The sequence below is a fragment of the Balaenoptera physalus genome (genome assembly GCF_965194825.1).
Source record: "Balaenoptera physalus genome assembly, chromosome: 10".
Classification (NCBI taxonomy): domain Eukaryota; kingdom Metazoa; phylum Chordata; class Mammalia; order Artiodactyla; family Balaenopteridae; genus Balaenoptera; species Balaenoptera physalus.
Window position 1 is genome coordinate 41595396 of NC_138889.1, and position 23485 is coordinate 41618880.

The following is a 23485-nucleotide window of genomic DNA, read 5'->3' on the forward strand; positions in this document are numbered from 1 at the left end:
TGTAAGGCAGGGACCATCCGAACTTCTCCGTTTGTTTCGTGTCTGTCTTTGGGTTACTGGCTGCCTCTGTCTTTGGCACAGCTACTTATTTTGGAGAGCTGAGTAACAACCAGTTCAAGACACAGCTGATCACATTCCCTGCAGCATCTACCTCCCAGTGTAGGGTAAAAATCCTGCAAGTGTTCCTAACAGTTCACTAGGGTAGCTTAGCCGGCGTGTGTGTCTGACATCTGCTTACCCAATAATTTCCAATCAACCACCCTGGCTGTGTTAACATTCTATCAGCAAGAAAGCAGAGCCCCAGCTACGTGGTATAACGTAATAGAGCTTATTCTGCTCTCATTATGACTTGTCATACACAGAAAACTCAGTTTCTGAATTCCTTCTAGGATTTATGATAATGACCTAGCACACTAATATAAGAAAACAGGCTGCTAGCTTTTGACATTCACCATTCTATAAAGAACTTGAAATTTTTAAAAATTCATTACTTTTCATACCACAGAATCTCTCATAGGAGGCATAATGGTATAATATTGCATCATAAATTATGCTGTTCACATTATAACAATTTCAGAGTAACAGAAAACATAAATAAACCTACTTGTGCCGGGGAATTTCCACTGGCTCCGAAGGCTTATAGAAGTTCCGTCCAATTTGGTACATGGACAACTTTTTTAAGATCCTGCAAGTATATATTTTTAAAATCTGTTAAACAACCGTGGATAACAGTATACTTCCAAGTTTGTACGCATGCTGAAAGAAAAATAGTAGAAAAGTCCAGAACTCTTATTGTTATAATACTGGAAGGTTTAGCTGCTAAATATACATATGAGTGTATATACAAGAATATCACTTCATATTTGGGAATGACACAGTTGAAATTAGTTCTATCTTTCTGGGCTTAACTGCAATAAGTAGGTGGTCACTTTCCAGTTATGACTGCGATTGTAACATTCTGGTTGGTGGGGATGAGGTGAGAAAAGCCATGTCCACAGGCTCTTCTGGCCTCTTTCTTATACTGAGATGAAGAGGCTGTTTCTCTTCTTTTTCTTTCTTTTTTATTTTTTGTAGAGTTAATTTACAATGTTGTGTTAGTTTCAGGTGTACAACAAAGTGATTCAGTTATATCTATTCTTTTTCAGATTCTTTTCTATTATAGGTTATTACAAGATATTGAATAGAGTTCCCTGTGCCATACAGTAGGTCCTTGTTGTTTATTTTACATATAGTAGTGTGTATATGTTAATCCCAAACTCTTAATTTATCTCTCCCCCCTGCATCCCCTTTGGTAACCATAAATTTGTTTCCTATGTCTGTGGGTCTATTTCTGTTTTGTAAGTAAGTTCATTTGTATCATTTCTTTAGATTCCACATAAAAGCAATATCGTATGATATTTGTCTCTCTCTGCCTGGCTTACTTCACTGAGTATGATCATCTCTAGGTCCATCCATATTGCCCGCAGATGGCATTATTTCATTCTTTTTTATGGCTGAGTAGTACTCCATTGTATATATATACCACATCTTTATCCATTCATCTCTCGATGGACATTTAGGTTGCTTCCATGTCTTGGCTATTATAAATAGTGCTGCTATGAACATTGGGGTGCATGTCTCTTTTCGAATTAGAGTTTTCTCCACGTATATATACCCAAGAGTGGGACTGCTGGGTCATATGGTAATTCTATTTTTAGTTTTTTAAGGAACCTCCATACTGTTCTCCATAGCGGCTGCACCAATTTACATTTCCGGGGAGGCTGTTTCTAATGAGGCTATTCAGGCTTCCCAGTGCTACCAAATGACAAGGTTGCCTCTTCAGCAACTAATCCTGGTCACCTTTGTAACGTGACACATCACTGATCTGAGGCTGCCCCATGCATGGGGGAAACGGGAGAGTTTCAAGTCCGAAAACAGGGGTTCCAACTGCACGATTTTTGGCTATCCAATGTCATCTGAGCCTCAGTCCCCTTATCTGTAAAACGGGGATTTTAATCACACCTGCCTCAGGGCTCTCGAGTAAGGATCAAGGAAGCTCTAACACCACACAGAGAGCTTTGTCACTGCAAAGCACCTTCCAAACATCAGCTGACTTAAAATAGTCCCCTCTCAGGGGGGCACATGCAAGACTGGCTGCTGAAGAGCATTTTACAGTGCTGAGCTGAGGCCCAGATATGATCTAAAGATGCTCGGCAAGATGTCTGACTAGAATTAGGAAACAATGTTATCTGTGTGATGAAAGTTCCTTTATGTGCCCTACTCAGCAAAATCCCAAACTCCCCTGTCCTCGTCCTGTCCAGAGGCCACTGTTGAGTGAAGGGCTCAAATCTTAGGTTTTTAACACCTCATCCTAGTGATCCACACCAATAGCAGGGAAAACGGTGGTTCTCAAGCTTTCGTGCTCCCACGTGTCATCTGGGAAGCTTGCTAAAAATGTGGATTTTCAGGCCCCACTCACGAAATTCTATTCACTAGGTCCAGTGAGGGGCTAGGGAATCTGCATTTTGTCGAGTCCCACCCAACATCCAAGATGACACGGAAGCAAGTGATCCTCAGGTCAGTTTGAAGAACACTGAAAAGCTTGGTGACAACCTTCCTTCGGCCCCCAGGGACACATGGGGAAGGAAAGGGGTCTGAGAGGCAAGTGAGAGCAGAAAGCAAATGGTGATGGCCTTTCACACCTAAAATAAATCAGCCAGGAGAAAAACCAATCCTTCACTTTACTGACCCAGACACACGCCATCTTTTAAGTCTGGCGGTGGAGGCTGGGTGTGGGTACAGAAAAAGAAGAAAAGGGAAGAGGCACCTGCCCTGCGGCCACTGAGACATCACAACCCTTGAGTCCTTTGTCTCAACACAGATGATACTGGGTAGTAACAGAGGCGCCAGTTTGAGGCCGTGATGGACTGCGGTGTGTATTATTGCACAAGTACATGAAAGGATATGGAAAATTTCCCTAAACATGACATTGCTGCTGGCACACTGCCTACAAAGTGGTTAATACTTTTAGTACCCAGGCTCTACGATGACAGGCATCCTTAGCCTAAATTAAATTCACATTTAAGGCACTTTACTTCTTGAAGATGATACTGAAGACCTGGATGCACACGGGAGAACTTGCCGGCAGCTCCCTCGTCAGACTGATAGTCATCTTTACAGTCTCGCCTCTTTGAGTTTCACTTGACAATTCCATGACCTGGAAAAAGAAGTACTTAAAATGCACTCTACGGATTATCCTCAAGTGCACAGAACGCGGATATGCTAGAGCCATCACAACTTAATAGGCATTAACAAAAACAAAACTGCAGCTGTTAGTAATGTAATAATCTAATGATTACGTTTGGAAGGTTTTTTTGGCTGTATTTTGCTAATACCAGAAAAGCAACACATCTCTTTCCTCTCGAACTTCTTAATAGAGAATCAAAACCAGCCTCGGGTTCAAAGATTCAATCCAAAGAGAATCCAGAGCAGCGGTTCTTGACCTTTTTGGGGAGTGGGGGTGGGAAGACAGGTCCCAACCTACTTTGAGAGTCTGATAAAAGTTACAGACATTCTCCAAAGAAAATGTCACATATTTATATACAGCAACAATGTATATAATGTACCCATTTCCAGACGTTCATGGATGCCCAGAAGCCTGCCCATCCTGGGTTCATGGATTTCAGAGGGAAGCCTCTCAAAAGTTCATTCAAAAAAACAGAGGAACAGAGAAGAAGAAAGCAAAGGATAGGGAACAGACGAGAGGGAAACGTAAATGTGGAAAGAGGAGAAAATGGTGAAAGTTTAAACAGACGTGAAATCTGATTTTATTAACTTTTGAAAGGTCTAGAGAAATCCCTAGGGTTCTTATAATCTGGAACAATGTTCTAACAACTATAATGAATGCATGAATAGGTCTTTATACCAGATGCCTAACTAAATTTAAAGCTCTTCAGATCAGGGAGAGCTCAGTATAGATTTCTGCAATAAAAAACGACAAATCAGTCAGTAAAAATCTATGATCAAGGGTTTTGCAGAAGGGTAAGGAATTAGAAGAGGTCAGTTTATTAGCAAGCATTTATGTATTTTACCCCTACTTTCCATGGTGAAAGTGTAGTTTTAATGGCTTTCAGGTTGAACCAAGAATGCAGGGCAGGGATAGTTCACTTCAGGGAAACGAAGAGAAATGCGTCCTTTCACAGGGGATGAAATATTTCATTAAGGCGTTTCTTGCTTCAGATAAAACTGTACAGAAGTCAGAGGTGGCGAGCTGCACAAAGAGCTTATCGACATCCAGAAGTCTAATGGGCAGGAGATGGGGGAGCGGCCCTCAGACTGCTGCCAGGATCTCAGGACAAAGGCGTAAGCCGACAAAGTATGTTGGGATGAGTGGCTGGCAGCAGCGGGTCCCCACTCAGAGCTGTATTCAGGAACCGCGTTCCTAACAGCCGCCAAAGAGCAAAATCATCAGCACCCCCTGCACTTCCCCCACCAAACACCACTCCTCCTTGCTTCCTGCCTGTTGTGAATCCCACACCCTCACTCTCAGAGTGCGCTTTCACTTCCTCCTCTCCATCCACTTATCTAACGGGTTGGCAAGTCTTAGCCCTTCTACACCAGCAATTTCTCTACTCCATTTCAGCTGTTCCAATACCAATATTTACCATCGATCCCAAGAGCACGTGACGTGGAGTTGCACAGACCCTGGTTCTCTGCCTCTTGCAGCCTGTATGATGCGGAGCAAGTTACTGCAACTCTTTAAGACCTTTTCCCATCTCTAACGTGGGAGTGAGACCAGGATAATGAAGATTAAATGGGGTAATTCATGGATCTTATCCCTATCCTTTGCAGTGCTTTGTACCTTTGTTCGAGTTCTTTCGACAGCCTGCCCGGATTATTCCAGTGGCACTTTATTAATCTTCCCACTTTGTTCTGTCAGCCATTCAGTAGGATGTGATCAGAGTCACTGAAATTTAACACAGCTCTATGGAAACTCTCTCTCGAAGGCTTCAGTGGTCCACGGAGGACAGCTCCTGTTCCTCAGCAGGACATTCAAAGTTCTCCCTACCTTTGGAGCCACAACTTGCCATCCTTCCCAGCTAAGCCTGAACAACCAGAAGTTTCTAAACTATGCCCTTCACTTCCTATCTTTGTGTCTTTGCTCCTTCCGGGCCTCCCCATCTCCCCCTTCATTAATTCAAATCCTGCCCAGGAGATAAATTAATGACCATTCCCACTGAAGTGTCTTGCTGGGAATAACCTTTCCTTTCATCAGCTCTTTTTGAAGACCTTGGGTAAGACACTTAACCTCTCTAAGGCTCCAGGGGTGATGAGAGGATTAAATGAGTTCATGCATACAAGTAGCCTTGGCAGAGTAAGTGCTCATCAAATGTAATCCAGTGGTAGGTGGGACATAAAATACAGATCTGCTCATCTCAAGAGAGCTGTGCTGGGACTAGTCCAGAGAACAACCAAGCAGAGCACCTAACACCTCATAAATGCTCGATAAATGCTAGCACAACAAAACCACTAATTATTATTATGCCGCTTATGTCATTCTACCTTGCACTGCATTTATTTGTAAATAACTTCAGTACTAAATGGAAATGTTTTTGACAACAAGAACCTTGTTTTATTTATCCTGGTTTCCTCCAAGGTGCCAGCACCCTGCCTGGTGCACCGTAGGTTCTTTACAAATGCAGAAGGAATGCATGAGAGTGGCAAATAGATGTGACCGGTGACAGCAACCCGGGTTGGGTCGTGGCCACAGATGCACAGATGGGGTCTGAAAGACAGTGGAAGGCCAGGAGGCAGCAGAACAGGACTTCTAGAACTGCACTATTTGGGGGTGCAATGAGTGAATCAGTGGAGGGGCTCTTTCCATGAAAATAAGCATCCTATAAAGTGTGTAGGGGAAGGATGGGAGTACAAGATTAAGCCTGACTCAGTATTAAGACCAGAAGAAAAAGGTGAGACTAGCAACCTTTGTTAGGACACGGTTTCTTTTTACTATCTCATTTTTACTGTCATTAGGTGGCAGCTCATATGTTGATAGGTAATAAGACAACACTCTTCTGTCTAAATCTAGTATCCCCTGTGTCTGGAAAATAGAAGCAACAGGTCTGATCTGTCACACCACGTTTTCACCATCTATTTACTCCCTGCCTCCTCATTAGACTCCATGCCCAACGATAAGAAGATGTGTGGCACATACTACACGCTCACTTTGAATAAGAAACGAGTAATATTAACTTATTCCTAGCATCTGTAGAGTAAAATTCCTCCACGTTCATTAGGTAAAACTGAAGAACGCTGGACCATTCAAGGGGGCTATATGATCTTAATATATCCAAATTTCCAAACTGTTACTACAAATGTATTTAGAAGAACAAGATCTTTAATGATAGTAATACCCCTGAAATATATCATTTAAGTGTGAGAGGCCATATCAGCATGCTATCAACATCTAGTCATAGGACAAAATATTGAGGGATCAATAAGGACTCATGACGAATAAAAATGTTTCTAAATTTACAGATCCAGATTTTCCAAGTCCTTAAATTTAATCATATGGCATAATTTTTAAACTCCATATTCAGACGAAATAAACACTCAGGTAGCTCCTATAAATCTCACAGTCTCATAAAACGAAAAAGATTTCAAGAGTGCTCAGAAACACACTTCTTGAGGAAATTAACAAAGATACACATGGAATCTAGAAATTTACATTTATGCTCTTGGTGTTCAAAATGCTGAACTAAAAAAAAAAAAGATTAAGCTTTCCAAGGGATAGAAGCGTCAAGTTTTAATCCAATACTCTGTTTTAATTTTTCATACAGAAACCAGTTCTTTCTCATAATTTTAATACTGCTTTAGAACAAAGCGTATGATAAAAACCTCAATACCAATATCTTGATTTTAGGGCTAAAAATGTGGAAGGCGTAAAAAAAAAAAAAAAAAAGAATAAAGGGCTATGAATCTTACAATTGCCATATCCAATGATCATAACCATTAAAAAATATCCTTAAGATTGACATAAATAACTCCTATTTCATATGATGGAACAAGTCATGAAAGAAATGACAGTTTTAGAATCAGGATTGATGTAAAGTTCTTTGGACACGTGGACACAATGTGCAGGAGCAAAAAAATGTAGAGCAAATTTAAAGCTCTCAGGCCATAGGCTAAATGGTGTTTTTTAAACTTTTTTTTTGGCCGCACCCGTGCAGCATGTGGGATTCCCCAACCAGGGATCAAACCCGTGCCCCCTGCATTGGGAGCTTGGAGTCTTAACCACTGGACCACCAGGGAAGTCCCTGTTACTTAAACTCTTGCCTATTTTGGGAAAAGCTTAAAAGGATTCCTATTTCAAGGACACTTTGCCTTTAAAAAAGTAGTTGAAAAAGCAGTGTTTGTATTAACAGCTCTTCTTTTTTAAATGCCAGACCATCAGCTTCTTAATTAAGAAATCAATTCTGATGAGGTCTCAATTAAGAAGCCTTTCGCTCTCAGGCACGGGAATAGGAAAGAGAAAAGGAGTGAGTGATATCCTCATTCCAACTGTCATGAAAATCAGCTAACCTCTAAAATCTACATGAAGGAGTATAAATATACGCACACATGTGTGTATTAAAAACTTAACCGTACTATACCTTTTCTTCTAGCTTTTGGGAGAGAAAAAGGATGACACCATCAAATGCTTTGGCTTTGTTGGAAAGCTCCCTGCGACTATAAAGCAGAGCAGTTCTCAGCCTTCTAGATTCTATATCTGGACTATATGTCACATGATACTGGTATAGCCGCCAGTCCTGGGGCAAGTCCAGATTAAAAAGATTTGTGACCAGTTTCACAGGTATTCCACTGGAACCTGAAGAAAACAAATAAAAAACATGTTTTAACCAAAAAAAAAAAAAAAAAAAAATCACATCGTGTTCATATTAATCACAGCATTCAAAAAATTTATTTGCATATGCATAATTGTTGCTAGGAAGCAAGGATTCTTGTTCAGTGACACAAGGTAAGCTCTAGTAACCAGCTGCCTGATAACCTTACAGCAGCCCTGCAAGCAAAAGGATCCTGTGTAAGGCAGGTCTCACAGGAACCTGGGAGCAGACACTGACATTCTTGTTTTGGGGAGAAAAGAAACATCTGAATTCAACTACCCTAGGACTCCTTCCAAAGCTTGCCTTCCAGCTGATTCTCAAATTGATCAAGTAAGTGTTTTGTAACCAAGCAGGACCCCCATGGGGCCTCCCCCATTTCCTCTGCTTTAGCTCCTCTCTGTGAAGTACCTTGGTAATAGCATCTAGTGCACATTTCCTGAATTGTTTTACAGATGCTAAAACCCCTACCAAATGGAAGAAATTAACTACTTGATGACCATTAGCTCCCTCCAGACCTACTGGCACCAAAGGATTGATAATGTTAACCGGTTACCTCACCATCAACCAACCAGAGAATTGTGCAGGAGCTGATCACAGACCCTGGGGCGCCCCTCTTTCACTTTGCCTTTAAACATGCTTTGCTGAAACCCTTGGGGAAGTTTGGGCTTCTTGAGCACTAGCTGTCCTAGACTCCTTGCACAGCGCCTCACAATAAACGCTGCACTTTCCTTCACCACAGCCCAATGTCAGTAGATTGGCTTTACTGAGCATGGGGGAAGGGACCCAAGTTTAGTTCGGTAACAGTTTCAGATGCTGCTCTGGAATTATGGTGCTCTCAGATTATAAAGAAACTCTCCAGTTTTTATCACGAATACAACCCCCATCCCCTTGGAAATCCAGATAATCAAAAGTTCACCATACTTCGGAAAATTCTGAAATCACTTCATTCAGTGATTAGATGGCTCTGTAGGTCCCAGCGAAGGCCCCCCCCAGAGATAAGGGGGCGACTGGGGATGGAAGAAGAGATTTTACATCTTCCCTGTGTGAGAACAGACAGGGCTCTGGGCTTCTGTTTTTTTGCAGGCACAGGGAGGCCATGTGGGCTTCCAGGAATTCCATCCATCCCCTACAGAATTTTTATTCACCTCTTCAAAATCTACAGGACAAATTCAGAGATGGCCACGGTGTAGCTGGTCAGTGCCCAGGATGGCGTAAACTCCATCCAGGACAGACTCTAGGAGGGCACAAAGGAAGTACTTCTCACCTCTCCTTGGAGGGAATCATCCAGTGTTTGTGTTATAGGAAAGAATTACCAAATAGTCACTATTTGCCTTTCTGGTGGAGGAAGTGGAAACGTGAGCCCTGAGGTGGTGAGGAAGAAAAAGTATCATGTATACCTTACGTAGTATTCCCTCAGTTTTGACCTGTGTGTCTACTGAGAAATAGAGTTATGTTTTAGTCAGCGGACAAAACTGAGGGCTTAAGCCCAGGACACAGCATCTCAGTTCTGAGGGACTGCTCGGAAGAGGTAAGGGAAGAGCCAGGATATAGAGGAGTTTTTGCAACAAAGACCAGGTAGTAGGAATGTCATAAGATTACTTTTAATTAAGGAAAACCATATGTCTCAAGTTAATGAATTTAGCGCTTTTCTATGTTCGGGAAGATGCAAAAGTCAGGGCTCACTGAAATCATTCCTTTGATATGCACCTCAGCTATCTGGGGCCACTATCCTGTTCTTTCCCACCCTGAGTCTCCTTAGGGTGCATCATTGGAGGGTGGCTGCAGTGACTGAAGACTTGGCAGCCGGCATCCCATTTGTCTCCATCCTGAGTTCCCTCAGGGCTCACCGTGGGAGCGGCTGCAGTGGCTTCACGGCTGCAACATCTTTTGCGTACTGATATGGCGGGCCATATTTTTTTCATTGATGTGTAAATATTCAGTAGGAACAAGGAATCATTGTGCTATTTTAATTAAAGAAAAGGGTTTTTTTTTTTTTGTTCTCCCAGAGGACATGGCAACATATTTTAGCTGCTCATATTAATGGACAAAGAGAAGTCATCTAGAATATCAGAGCTGGCAATACCCTTTAAGACCACTTACACCAGTGTGTTCAAACTGTAATCATGACCCATTAGTGCTGCAGTTATGAAAGTAAGTGAGGTGAACCATCATGTTTCATAGAAAAACTAGAATACAATAGAATGGATCCGAGTGCCCTGCCCATAGGAAGGGCAAGCATTGTTTCATGAAACTTTGTTTCAGTTGTGTTTGTGTAGCGTGTGCATGCTGGAGAACAATTTATGTACTTATTTTTGCTGCATGGTTTGAAAGAGTTTGAAAAAGACTGATCTGCATCAGTGAATCTTAACTTTTAGAGGGAGTTACAAAGCCTTTTGAGAATCCTATGAAAACAACAGGTCTACTTTTCCTGAAAATACACATGCAATCCTAGGTGCAATTTCAGGGGTAAGCCCAGAATCTGCGTAAAGAATTCCCCAAATAGGCTACGTTTTTCTTTTTAGACCTGAAGTCCAGAAAGGTTATTACCCATATAGGAAAAAGGTTGGGAAAGAGACAAAGCATCTTTGCTGACCCCTACTTCAGGTGTAAGGAGAAAAGGTTTTCAACAAGTGAAATGTAGTTTTGGAGAAAATGTTACTCTTCCTATTAATGAAAGAGAGAATTAAGGCTAAAACAACTAGTGTCTAGATAATGCTTAAATATAGCAGATGTTCAATACATATCTTTTAAGTCAGTATATGAACTTGTTTATTTTATTAAATTTAAATTAAAATTTCTTAAGCAAAATTTGGTAACATTAAAAAATAAAGTAAGAAATTCCCTGGCAGTCCAGTGGTTAGGACTCCGTGCTTCCACTGCAGGGGCTCTGGGTTCAATCCCTGGTCGGGGAACTAAGATCCCACAAGCAGCATGGCATGGCCAAAAAAATAAATAAATAAAAATTTAAAAGTAAGTAACATGAAGACTGGGTACCTCTTTTGCAATCTCTCACATGGGCCAATTTCTCTCTGGTACAGACACTCAAATCCATCATCTCTCGTCTGATTTTCCCACCTCTTTCCTTGACGGTACATCCAACATCACCAGAAGATAGACCACCTTCATCTAAAATATGAAGAGAACGCCAAAATGTTATATATTATTAATATTATATACATCAATAACATTTCATGCTAGTGATATCGTTTACAACTATCATATCAAAAATGCATCTAGGGCGCCCTGGTGGCGCAGTGGTTGAGAATCTGCCTGCCAATGCAGGGGACACGGGTTCGAGCCCTGGTCTGGGAAGATCCCACATGCCGCGGAGCAACTAGGCCCGTGAGCCACAACTACTGAGCCTGCGCGTCTGGAGCCTGTGCCCCGCAACAAGAGAGGCCGCGACAGTGAAAGGCCCGCGCAGCACGATGAAGAGTGGCCCCCGCTTGCCACAACTAGAGAAAGCCCTCACATAGAAATGAAAACCCAACACAGCCAAAAAATAAAATAAATAAATAAATAAATAAATAAATAAGTCAGGAGCTCTTTTAAAAAAAAAAAATGCATCTAGAGGGAATTCCCTGGCAGTCCAGTGGTTAGGACTCCACCAGGTTCAACGCCTTGTCAGGGAACTAAGATCCCGCATGCCGCTCGGCACAGCCGGGAAAAAATATGCATCTAGAACCAAAGCTCAGATTTTTGTGGCTTTTAATAAAACTGGCCTACATTGCTGAAGACAGTCATGACTATACAGAAGTCTGCAGCCTGAAAATTGAAAACTGTGAAGGAAGCATGGCATGTTTTGTTAGAAATAACAGACTCTGAGTTAGTCCTACCTCATAACATTTGGGGCTGACCTGATTCTCCTCTTGGCTAAGGAGAAAGCTCTATCTCCCTATATCCCACTCCACACCCATTTATGGAGGGCTGGTCTCCCTCCTGTAGCTCTTGTGTAACACCCAAAGAATTAGACTAAGATTGGCCACATCAACTTCTGTACAGATTGGGGCTGAACCTTTCCCCTTTCTCAATCACAAGAAGAGAAATGCCCATACGCTGCCATCAGTGTTTATGCTAGATCATTCCCCTGAGAATGAAAGTCAGCATGTCACCTTGGGACGTGTCACTTACTGTTAGGTTCTAGAAAATGGGAAATTAAAATCTGTTTCCTGATGAATATTTTCTTTTTTAAATGAGTACAAAAAGATGCTAATTTTTTTGGATACAACTTTGGCACTTTGAAATGTGAAAATATAAATTTTATATTACAGAATTATTACTACAAAGTAATGTGACTAATAGTATGACAAACCTCTAGGACACTGACTTGGCCACTGTCCTTTGATACAGTCACTGTATGCAACTACCCCAAATGGCGCTGCCCACTTGCCCAAAACTGCTGCCCATACCCTTCTCAGTGGAGTTGGAGTCTCCCAGGAAAATCACAAAATTTATTTAATTTTTAAAAAATTCAATTATTCTCACTAGATTATCTGTATCATTTACCGCTCTTGGTTTCAAAAGATGTTTGGTGGTTTCTAAAAATTCAATCTGCCATAGAACGGTAGTTCCCAGAGTCTGGGGGGAGAGGGGCAAATGAGGAGTTATTGTTTAATGGGTACAGAGTTTCAGTTTTGTAAGATGAAAAACTGTTCTAGAGACAGATGGTGGTGATGGTTGCACAACAATGTGAATGTCCTCAATGCCACTGGACTGTACACTTAAACACTGTTAAAATGGTCAACTTTATATTATACCTATTTTACCACAATTTTTAAAAATAAAAAAAAATCAGTCTACCCTCAAAGGATAAAGAGTTTCCATCACTTGCTAGTCACAAGAAGGCATAGCAGATGCGAAGGAAATTCCCAAAGAAAAGTTGGAATAACACTTGAATGGTGGCAGTAGGGCTGGAATTATGGGACAATACATTTCTTCTGTTTAAGCCACCCAGTCTGTGGTACTTTGTCACGGCAGCGCTAGCAAATTAGTGCATTGGGCATGCCAACTTATACTGTGTGGCAGGGGCTACTTGGACTAGCACGTTGACAAGTATCTTGAGGCCAAACCTGGATTTGCAGGGAAGAGAGCCACCATCAAATGGTGAGGTCTACCGTGGGTGGGGAAGGAAGAAGAGAGAAGGGGCAACAGGCATGCGAGGTTACTACCATCCCTGCAAGGCAATGGTATTGGCATTTATATGTCATAAAGAATTTAAAAATACGTTTTCAAAATTATTCAGTAAACAGAATCAGAAAAACTGGTTTCCTAGTATCTGGGGGTTCCCAACTGCTAAGCACCATCAGGAAATTCAGTGGCAGATTCTGTGTTTGGAAGTCCCAAAGAAACACAACAAACACAGGGGGATCCTTCAGAAAAGGAAGATAAGATGCTCAAGAAGTGAGTCTGCTGCTGAAAGGCTTAGTAGAGTCACTCCTATTCCATTCAGATGGGACGGAACTGGATGGAACAGACAGAGCTGCACTTACATTTCTGTGAAATCCTGCTTGTTCCCACGAGGTCACTGCTAGAAGATGCTTCACTGTCACTAAGAGCAACAGACAGAGGCTAAAACGGGGAAAAAAATGTTTGGTCAGATTTAAGATGTTAAGTCATAAACTAAAACTTTATCACAAGATGAGAATGGTATCACGTCCTATGTCATTAGATTACCATGAGCTAGGAAAAGAAAATGTTGGCAGGTAAGATGCTTGAGAGAGGAGAAAAGATTGCCCATTTTAGAAAAAAGATAAGGACAAGCTACGGTTTTCCCCATTCATCAATCTTTGATTTCAGTGCCAGCTGTGAGCCAGATACAGCCCTTAGCCCCTGGAGGTGGAAAGAGGCAGAGGTGTGATCCTTGCACCCGAGGAGCTCATCAGATGGAAGGTGGTACAGGTGATCGCAGACTTCATGCTTCTGTAGCCTTCAGACATGGGGCCTCTGATATGAACATATTTGTAGCAAGAAAATAAACTGAGCCCAGAGGATCTGGGCCACCAGCTCAGATGATGACTCTCCTGAATAAACTGGTCCAAAAGTTCACAAAACAGGTGAAGGGAACCATTCATATTTTCTCTTCAGGGTAATTACTTCTCTGTTCAAGAAGGTATAAATCAGCCTGCTAAAAAAAAATGGGTGATACCAAGAGAAGACCTCTCTATGAGAGTAAAGGCATAATGACCACAGACTACTCACTTGAACACTTCTGGTCTAAGATATTGCTCCAAATACTGAGTTTTTACTAAGTATTGCTCCAAATACTACATGTAGTTGTAACATCACTCAAAACTTGCTGGTTTGCCACTCAATTCAACCTAGTTGCCTGAGTCTAATAAGGAGCCCTATGCACAGTGGTTGCTCAAGAAACAGTGGTTGATTCTAAACTTCATTTGTGTCTGAGATTATTTCTTTTTATATATAAATTAGCGAGACAGATCATATTAGATTATATACCACATAATGGTACCTTTGAAGGGACAGCCATTTTCACGAGGAGACTTACAAATGAAGTAATTAAAACTTAATGATATACTTGCCTCCCATTTTCAGCCCTTTTCACTGACCAAAATATCTATATTAATATCTTACTCAGATAAGCTCCCCAACAGGGAAAAAAAAAAAAATGTGAGAAACCCTGGAAGGACTCAAAAGTTGAAAGAGAAGATAAGCCACTACTTCGCAGCAGAGAGGAAGAGATATCTGCCAAGGAAGGCGGTGTCCACGAAGGAAACAGAGGTAGGAGTGAGCGACACTATGCCAGCTGCTAAGCTTTCTACCCACCGACGGCGAGGCCTGCATGCGCCCCACCTCCGCGGCGCTGGGGCTGCGGGCCATGCCTCGCGCCCTTACGCGGGCCCGGCCGCTCATGTTCCAGATGCGCCCAGAGTGACTTCAAAGGCAGCCAAGTCTCAACAAGGGTATTTTGTCACCGGTACTCAGATGACAAGGCTGCGACGGAAGCCGTGGAGGTAGTGGATCTCTGGGTCCGGGGCTGGAATCGCAGCCGAGGCTCACGAGTGGGTGGAGCCGCGCGTACAGCCCACCAGCGTCCCGTGGTAGGGGCGGGGCGGGGCCAGCACGTGGGCGGGAGGCCGCCGGAGGACTGCGGCCAGACTTCTCTTTTCATCCACACTCCCCGCCATATTTGGCATTATCCAGCTTTCTAGTTTTTGCCCGTCATATGTGTATATAAGGTCGCATCCCACTGTTACCTGTGGTCTGTATTATCTGCTCACTTCTACTCCTGGCTTCTAGATGTCTTTGAATATGTCATGTAAATGTTGTTTCTGGGAAATATCTGACGCACCTACTGGGGGATAGGGCGAATTTATTTTAAAATGTGCATGAATGCAAAAGAAAACACAAAAGGGTAACCACCTCTTCATATATGTGATAGCTGTGGAGTTTTTGTTGTTGTTGTTGTTCTGTGAATTGTCTGTTTATATCCATTGCTCTTTTAAATTGGATTTCTCACGTTTTTCTTGTGATTTGGAAGAATTTTTTTTCTTAACATAGCAAATATCTACCCCCGATTTACCAATTATTAATTTTAACTTTGAAGTTCTTTATCTAATCAAAAGTCTTAACTTTGATGGAGTCACATCTACTAATTCTTAATTTTATGGTTTATGCTTTTTGGGGTTTTCTTGAAAGAAAATTTTCCCTGCCCTAAATTTACAAAGATGTATATGACATTTTCTTTTATTAACTTGATAAGTTTACTGTTCAAGCTATCTTGTATCCTTCGAGTTTATATATATATATATATATATATATATATTTATATGATATGTAGGATGTGAGGTAGGGATCTAACTTTATCTCCCTATAGTGAGCCATTTTCCCCTAATGTCATCTATTAAAATTTATGTAATGGTTTGTGGACCCACAACCAGCAAATAACAAATTCTCATATATACCTAGATCTAATTTTGTGCTTTCTATTTCTATTCTACTTATCTATATCTGCTCTGCACCAGTACTTTACCACTTGTAATTGCTATTTCTTTATATTACTCCTAAAATCTGGTGGGGCAAGTCTTTATTCTTTGAGTTTTTCAGTTCATTTATTTTTTGCAAACTTTATTCTTCCATATAAATTTTAAAATAAGTTTGTCAAATTTCTTTAAAACTCCCATTTAATTTCTAATCGGCATTGTATGGAATATATAAATTAGTTTGGGAAGAACTGCCCCTCTTACAGTGTTATAGTTCTTCATTTATTCAAGTTTCTCTTTATATCCTTTAATAGAGTTTAATTTTTTCATAAAAGTCTTGTGTATTGTTTAATTGATGGAAATTTATAGTTTTATTAGTATTTTGAAGTATATCTTGCTTTCATTATATTTTCTAATTGGTTATTATTAATATAGATACATGATACTGATTTTTGTTAAGTTGATATTTTTTATCAAGTTTGCTGAACTCCTTAGTTCATATAGCTTGTCCTTTGATTTCATTGAGTTTGCATGTAGATGATTATATCATCTACAAATAATAGTAATTTTATCTCATCCCTTATTATTAGTCTTATTTCTTTTTCTTGTCTTATCATGTTGGTCAAGTTTTCCTGTACAATGTTGAAAGTGACTGTGATAGCTGATATTCTTGAGTCACTTAAGTGACTCACCCAAGGTACTACAGTTTGTGTGGCAGAGCTGGGATTCCAACTTTGGTCTATCTACCTTAAAGCCCACGTCATATCCCCTCATCTCTTATTCATCTCCCTCCAAAAAGGTGATCTGCCTGACTTTAGATACAGCCCGTACTATAGAAAAAAGCCCCAGTCCTAAAATGCCATGCTCTTCTTTCTATTTATTTCCCATCAGAATACACTTTTATTCAGTTGTCTTGGGAAATCATTATCCCTGAGGGCTGGCAAGTGCAAGAGGTATGATGGCCTTGGACAGAGATGGCCAGTCTTAGACTTGGCTCAGTGAAGCCACTCTAATGTATAACACATTTCTTTGAAAACGAATGAGTCTGACAGTTCTGAATGATCAAAAACTGCATGTTAAAAAGTAGGACAGGGCTTCCCTGGTGGGGCAGTGGTTGAGAATCTGCCTGCTAATGCAGGGGACACGGGTTCGAGCCCTGGTCTGGGAAGATCCCACATGCCACGGAGCAACTGGGCCCGTGAGCCACATTTACTGAGCCTGTGTGTCTGGAGCCTGTGCTCCGCAACAAGAGAGGCCGCGATAGTGAGAGGCCCGCGCACCGCGATGAAGAGTGGCCCCCGCTTGCCACAACTAGAGAAAGCCCTCGCACAGAAACGAAGACCCAACACAGCCATAAATAAATAAACAAATACTTAAAAAAAAAAAAAAAAAAAAGTAGGGCAGGTGGAAAATAGAATCTGGACAAGGAATCTACTTTTGAAAATCTGTGCTTTGTTTCTGAATATAAAAATAGTCTTTACCTCACGTTTTCCAAATTGACCACCTCCTGGTAAATTTGACTTGTATTGATGTGAGAACACTAAGAGTGATGAGAAATGCTGAGAACACATGCAGGCAACTTCAAACAGTCAAATCCTTTCAATTTTCCAAATACTAACTCATTATGAAATCATAAATATCAATTATTTCCAATCATTATCTGCATTTTCAACTCCCTGTTATAATTACTATATGTGACATAAAAATCATTCACACTGTGCCCTCCACATATGATTTTTAAAGGCACTTATGCATTCCCTGTAATAGGGAATGTACAGCATGGTTACAAGCATACATGGGCTTTAGGGTCAGACAGATTAGAATTTACATCCCAACTCCATCGCCTACTAGCTTTCTGACTCAAGAAAATGTATTTAATTTCATTTAGCCTCAGTTTCTTCAACTGTAAAATGGGGATAAAGTTATGCCAGGATTTCTCAACCTTGGCACTATTCACATTTTGGGCCTGATAATTTGCTATTTGAGGGAGTCTGTCCTATACATTATAGGATGTTTAGCAGTAATCTTGGCCTCTACTCACTAGACACCAGTATCTCTTTTCGCTGTGAGAACCAAAAATGTCTGTATATACTGCCAGATGTCTCCTGGAGGGCAAATTGCCCCAGATTAAGAACCACTTTGATATGGCTACCTCTCAGGCTTGTTTTGAGGGTTAAATGAAATAATAATAATGACACTTAGGGTAGTGTTTGGCATGTAATAAAAATTGGATAATTAGCTATTATCAATACCAGAGGGTACATTCTTGTCTCATGGCAGAAAGAATTCAGAGATGAGACAGGGAGGTCAAGAAAGCAAAGTGAGGATTTATTTAAGTGATAGTATGCTCTCAAGGGGAGAGCAGGCAGACTCAGGTAAGTAGCTGACCTGAGTTTCTTTGGCAAGCTGGTTATGTGGGGAGTAGAAAAGAAGAGGTGAAATATTCATTGGGGAGGGAAGGTTTTGGGAGTCATGTTCCCTGATTTTCATCTCAGCTCCAACTTCCTGAGACGGGGAGGGATTTTTGTCCTTATTTAGTCTTGATCGGAAGTGTCATGGTGGAGGTGCTCGATGGGTACTTCTTATCTGCAAGGCTAATTTTATTGTAATGAGAGCATAATGAGCAAAAGGTTACATTTGGAAGCCAGAGATTCCCACCTTTTCTCATCTTTCTTTGTCTGCCTCCCAGACATTTATCACCCCAAAATGTGTGGTTCCCTGTCAGTCTGGAGATTCCTGCTCTTCTTTGTCTGCCCAAGCACCCCCGTTATTTACAAGATGTGTGGGTTCCTGCCATTTGGCCCATATCCCCTTTCTTTGCTCATATCTAGCTAACTGCCTGCTTTGACATTTTTATCATAAGAATGTGTGATGGACACATTTTACAAAAATTCACTTACTACAATTTTTGCCACGTTTCGTATTTGTGTCAAATCCCTTCACGTGCACATACTGGCCATGATGTTCTAGGCACAGACAACTCTTGCCTTGTGCCACCCTTCACATTCTCCTCTGCCCACCTTTTAAATCCAGCTGTTGCTGTGGTGATCATCTGCACACAGCGAAACCTCAGCTGCACCATACCTCTCTCACTTCTGTCCTGAGGCGTCTCTGCTGCTGCAGGATACATGCCCAGAGGAACCCACTTAGCCATTCCGACACATGGGCAAACCTAGAAGTGTGAAGGAGTTAACATCTCATGGGGCAATGCTTAGCCAAGGTGACGTGGAACATGATGGATAAATACTCCCTCCTCCATCCATTGGGCAAACTGTTTTGTGGTGCATTCTATGGATTTACAGAGGGTCTGAGTGGGATCAAGTATCAGATGTCACAGTGGTGATCACCTCGGTAATGCATTCTTTTTTTTTTTTTAATTTATGGCTGTGTGGGTCTTCGTTTCTGTGCGAGGGCTTTCTCTAGTTGTGGCAAGCAGGGGCCACTCTTCATCGCGGTGCGCGGGCCTCTCACTATCGCGGCCTCTCTTGTTGCGGAGCACAGGCTCCAGACACGCAGGCTCAGCAATTGTGGCTCACGGGCCTAGTCGCTCCACGGCATGTGGGATCATCCCAGAGCAGGGCTCGAACCCGTGTCCCCTGCATTGGCAGGCAGATTCTCAACCACTGCGCCACCAGGGAAGCCCGGTAATGCATTCTTGAGTTGACATCATCCTTCTCTCTTTCACTCTTCCCACTCCCTCTCTACTATTTCTTGCAATCACTTCCCAAAATAAACTACCAGCATGCAAGCCCTTATCTCAGGTTCTGTTTGGAGGGAAGCTAGGCTAGCCTAGTTCAGTAAGAGAATATAGTATTCACTCACTTAAAACATATTTCATGCCCACTGTGGACCTAAGCATGGGTATTTGAATTTTATCAATGACGAAAAATAAATTAAAATATTTACCTAAACTCATCCTCCAAGTCAGCTGTAAAATCAGTTTTTCAGTTATTCAGTCCTGTGGTTGTACCTTAATTTTTTTTAATGATTTTTATTAGGAAAACACTCTAAATAATGACAACTTATGAGTGCAGACACGTTCAGATCAGCTAATTTATTTGTTCAGTATCTGTGGTTCCTGCTAGTACAAAACTAATTTCCCAGGCACAGGTGTAGATGGTTGAACCTGTGAAATTAGTGCATCAGTGTGTTGTCTCCTTTGGACCTTATTTCAACAACACTTACTGGATTAATTTTGAACAGTCCCATTTTTCAACTTTTTATTTTGAAATATATCACATTTACAGAAATTTGCAAGACCAGCATAAAGAACTTTTCACCGAGGTTCACAGGTTAATATTTTGACGTATGTGCTTTATTATTTTCTCTTCATGTACACACACACACACATATATATACATGACCCATTTACAAAAATGTTGTACACATAACACCCTTTGACCCCCTAATATTTTAGTGTGCATTTGTTAAGAATAAGAATATCTTCCGAAAGATGGCAGGGTAGGAGGACGCAGAGTTTACATCTCCTCACAACTAGGGCACCTACTAGGCAGTGGTGGGGGACCTTGGACACTAAGGGGACAGGAGGGATCCCCGCACGACCAGATAGTATGTGGGGAGGAAGAAAAGTGTAGGCGGGGTGGGACCGGCACCCTTGAGGGGGGCTGGAGGAGGGCAGAGGTTCCCACGCTTGGAGGGAATTCCACAGCGAGGGGATCAGCAGGGATGGAGAGGGACCGTCAGGGGATCTGAAGGACGTGCGGCCAGCATCTCGGCCACCCACTTTGGCCCTGGCAAGCCATCTGCTGTCCTGGGCCTGAAACCCCACCCCCAGGGCCCCTTCCAGCCACACGGCTCCCAGGCCTGAACCCTGCCCCAGCCAGGGTCTCTTCCAGCCACATGGATCCCAGTGGAACTGAGTACCGCCCCTCACAAAGCCTCCATGGGCTGCAGGGTTCCCAACAACCTGCGTGCCACCCCGACAAAGCCTCTTCCAGCCAAGCGGGTTCCAGGCCTGAGCCCCACCCCCACCCCCATCAAAGCCCCTTCCAGCTGTGTGGTCCCAGGCCTGAGACCCACCTCTGCCAAAGCCTCTGAGTTCCACCCCCCACTCCAAGGCCTCCTCTGGCTGTGCTGGCCCCTGTGGGTGCACCTGTGGAAGCCTGCACCCCAGCTGGCCTACTCAGACATGTGTGCTCTGGGTCCGCTCCAGGGACAGACACTGGCAAGAGGAACACAGGCAGAGGTGGGGCTGACAGGCGGGTCCAGAGACCTACCTAGAGGTCTTGGAGGCCTACTGGGGAGGCGGGGGGAGGCTGCAGCTCACCATGGGGTCAAGCACACTGATAGAGGAGCACCAGGGAATGTTTTATTTTTTTAATTAAAAAAAATTTTTTTTCTTTTATTTTTAAATTTTATTTATTTATTTTTATTTTTAAATTTTCTTTATTTTATTTTCCTTATTGTTTGGTTTTGTTTTGTTGTTGCTGTTTCATTTTAATTGTTATTTTTTCTAATATATTATTTATTTTTCTAATTTTATTTTATTTTATTTTTTATTCTTCATTATTGTTCTGATCTTTTGTTTGTTGCTTTCCTTTTTTTTATTCAAACAGAAAGTCACAAAAATTATAATCATCCTCATCAGTTCACTCAGTCCCATGTAATTAATTTTTTTTTTCATCTTGATCTTTTGTTAGCACTTTTATGAATTCATCAGTTTTCCATTAGAGTTCTGAAAATGCTTATTCATTCAGTTCAGCAGTATAGTTAGTTACCAGAAACCTGTACTTGTCAGAGTCTTTTCCGTGAATTCCTTGAAGATGAAACCCTTTTATAGGAACATTTTTGCAAAAGCATCAGAGTACACCCAGAGCTCTCTGTAAATGACAAAAGACTTAAAAATGACCATGGTTAAAGATTTGATGAAAGTTCATAATAATGCAATTGACAAGGAAATTTACTTATTTCTGAGATATACATTTTAAATAATAACTAGAATTATGACTTATAACATTATACCAGAACATATAAGATTTTTAGAAATTTCATGTAATGTCTGAAACATTTATATTAACATATTTCCATACAAATAACCCAAAGAAAGTTTAGTATTAGCTGTTTTTTTTGTTTGTTTGTTTTTTAATACTGCAGGTTCTTATTGGTCATCAATTTTATACACATCAGTGTATACATGTCAATCCCAATCGCTCAAATCATGTTGCTTTTTTTTAAATCAATGGCACTATTTCTAATTATTTATTTATTTATTTATTTATTTATTTATTTATTTGGCTGCATTGGGTCTTCGTTGCTGCACGCGGACTTTCTTTAGTTGCGTCGAGCAGGGGCTACTCTTCGTTGTGGTGCGCGGGCTTCTCATTGCAGTGGCTTCTTGGTGAGGAGCACAGGCTCTAGGCGTGCGGGCTTCAGTAGTTGTGGCACGTGGACTCAGTAGTTGTGGCTCGTGGGCTCTAGAATGCAGGCTCGGTAGTTGTGGCACATAACCTTAGTTGCCCCGTGGCATGCGGGATCTTCCCGGACCAGGGCTTGAATCCATGTCCCTGCATTAGCAGGCGGATTCTTAACCACTGCACCACGAGGGAAGCCCCTGTTGCTTTTTTTTTTTTGTCTTTTTCTGCCATGCCACATGGCTTGCAGAGTCTTGGTTCCTAGGCCAGGGGTCGAGATTGAGCACTTGTGGTGGGAGCGCCAAGTCCCAAACCTCTGGACCAACAGAGAACTTCAGGTCCCAGGGAATATTAATTGGGTGAGGTCTCCTGGAGGTCCTCATCTCAGCACCAAGACCCAGCTCCACCCAACTGCCTACAAACTCCAGCGCTGGGTGCCTCAGGCCAAACAACCAGCAAGACAGGAACACAGCTCCACCCATCAAAAAAAAAAAAAAAATGAGATGACAAAAATTATGTTACAGACAAAGGAACAAGGTAAAAACTTACAAGACCAAATAAATGAAGAGGAAATAGGCAACCTACCGGAAAAAGAATTCAGAGTAATGATAGAAAAGATGATGCAAAATTTCAGAAACAGAATGGAGGCATGGATTGAGAAAATACAAGAAATATTTAACAAGGACCTAGAAGCACTAAAGAAACAGGGATGAACAACACAATAACTGCAATGAAAAATACAATAGAAGGAATCAATAGCAAATAACTGAGACAGAAGAACGAATAAATGAGCTGGAAGATAGAATGGTGGAAATAACTGCTGAGGAGCAGAATAAAGAAAAAAGAATGAAAATAAATGAGGACAGTCTCAGAGACCTCCAAGACAACATTAAGCACACCAACATTCAAATTATGGAGGTCCCAGAAGAAGAAGAGACAGAGAGAGGGTCTGAGAAAATATTTGAAGAGATTATAGTCAAAAACTTCCCTAACATGGGAAAGGAAATAGCCACCCAAGTCCAGGAAGCACAGAGAGTCTGATACAGGATAAGCCCAAGGAGAAACACGCCAAGACACCTACTAATCAAACTAACAAAAATTAAATTCAAAGAAAAAATATTAAAAGCAGCAAGGGAAAAGCAAAAAATAACATACAAGGGAATCCCTATAAGGTTATCGGCTGATTTTTTAGCAGGAACTCTGCAGGCCAGAAAGGAGTGGCAGGATATATTTAAAGTAATGAAAGGGAAAAACCTGCAATCAAGATTACTCAACCCAGCAAGGATCTCATTCACATTTGACAGAGAAATCA

At 41.6% G+C, this 23485-nt stretch overlaps 1 protein-coding gene and 1 long non-coding RNA gene across 2 annotated transcripts in view; one reads left to right on the forward strand and one right to left on the reverse strand.

The window, feature by feature from the left end:
* Positions 1-14834, reverse strand: part of PIWIL4 (piwi like RNA-mediated gene silencing 4) — a 44953-nt gene extending 30119 nt beyond the window's left edge. Inside the window, exons 1-6 of the mRNA XM_082409924.1 lie at positions 14646-14834; positions 13352-13430; positions 10857-10988; positions 7632-7846; positions 3075-3196; positions 605-685 (exon numbers count right to left, since the gene is read on the reverse strand). Of these exons, the coding sequence (XP_082266050.1) occupies positions 605-685; positions 3075-3196; positions 7632-7846; positions 10857-10988; positions 13352-13430; positions 14646-14732 (716 nt within the window). The 5' untranslated portion in view covers positions 14733-14834. The remainder of the gene's footprint in view (positions 1-604; positions 686-3074; positions 3197-7631; positions 7847-10856; positions 10989-13351; positions 13431-14645) is intronic.
* LOC309636721 overlaps positions 1-23485 on the forward strand; it is a 939587-nt gene that overhangs the window by 55320 nt on the left and 860782 nt on the right. The gene's annotated exons all lie outside the window — the stretch shown is intronic.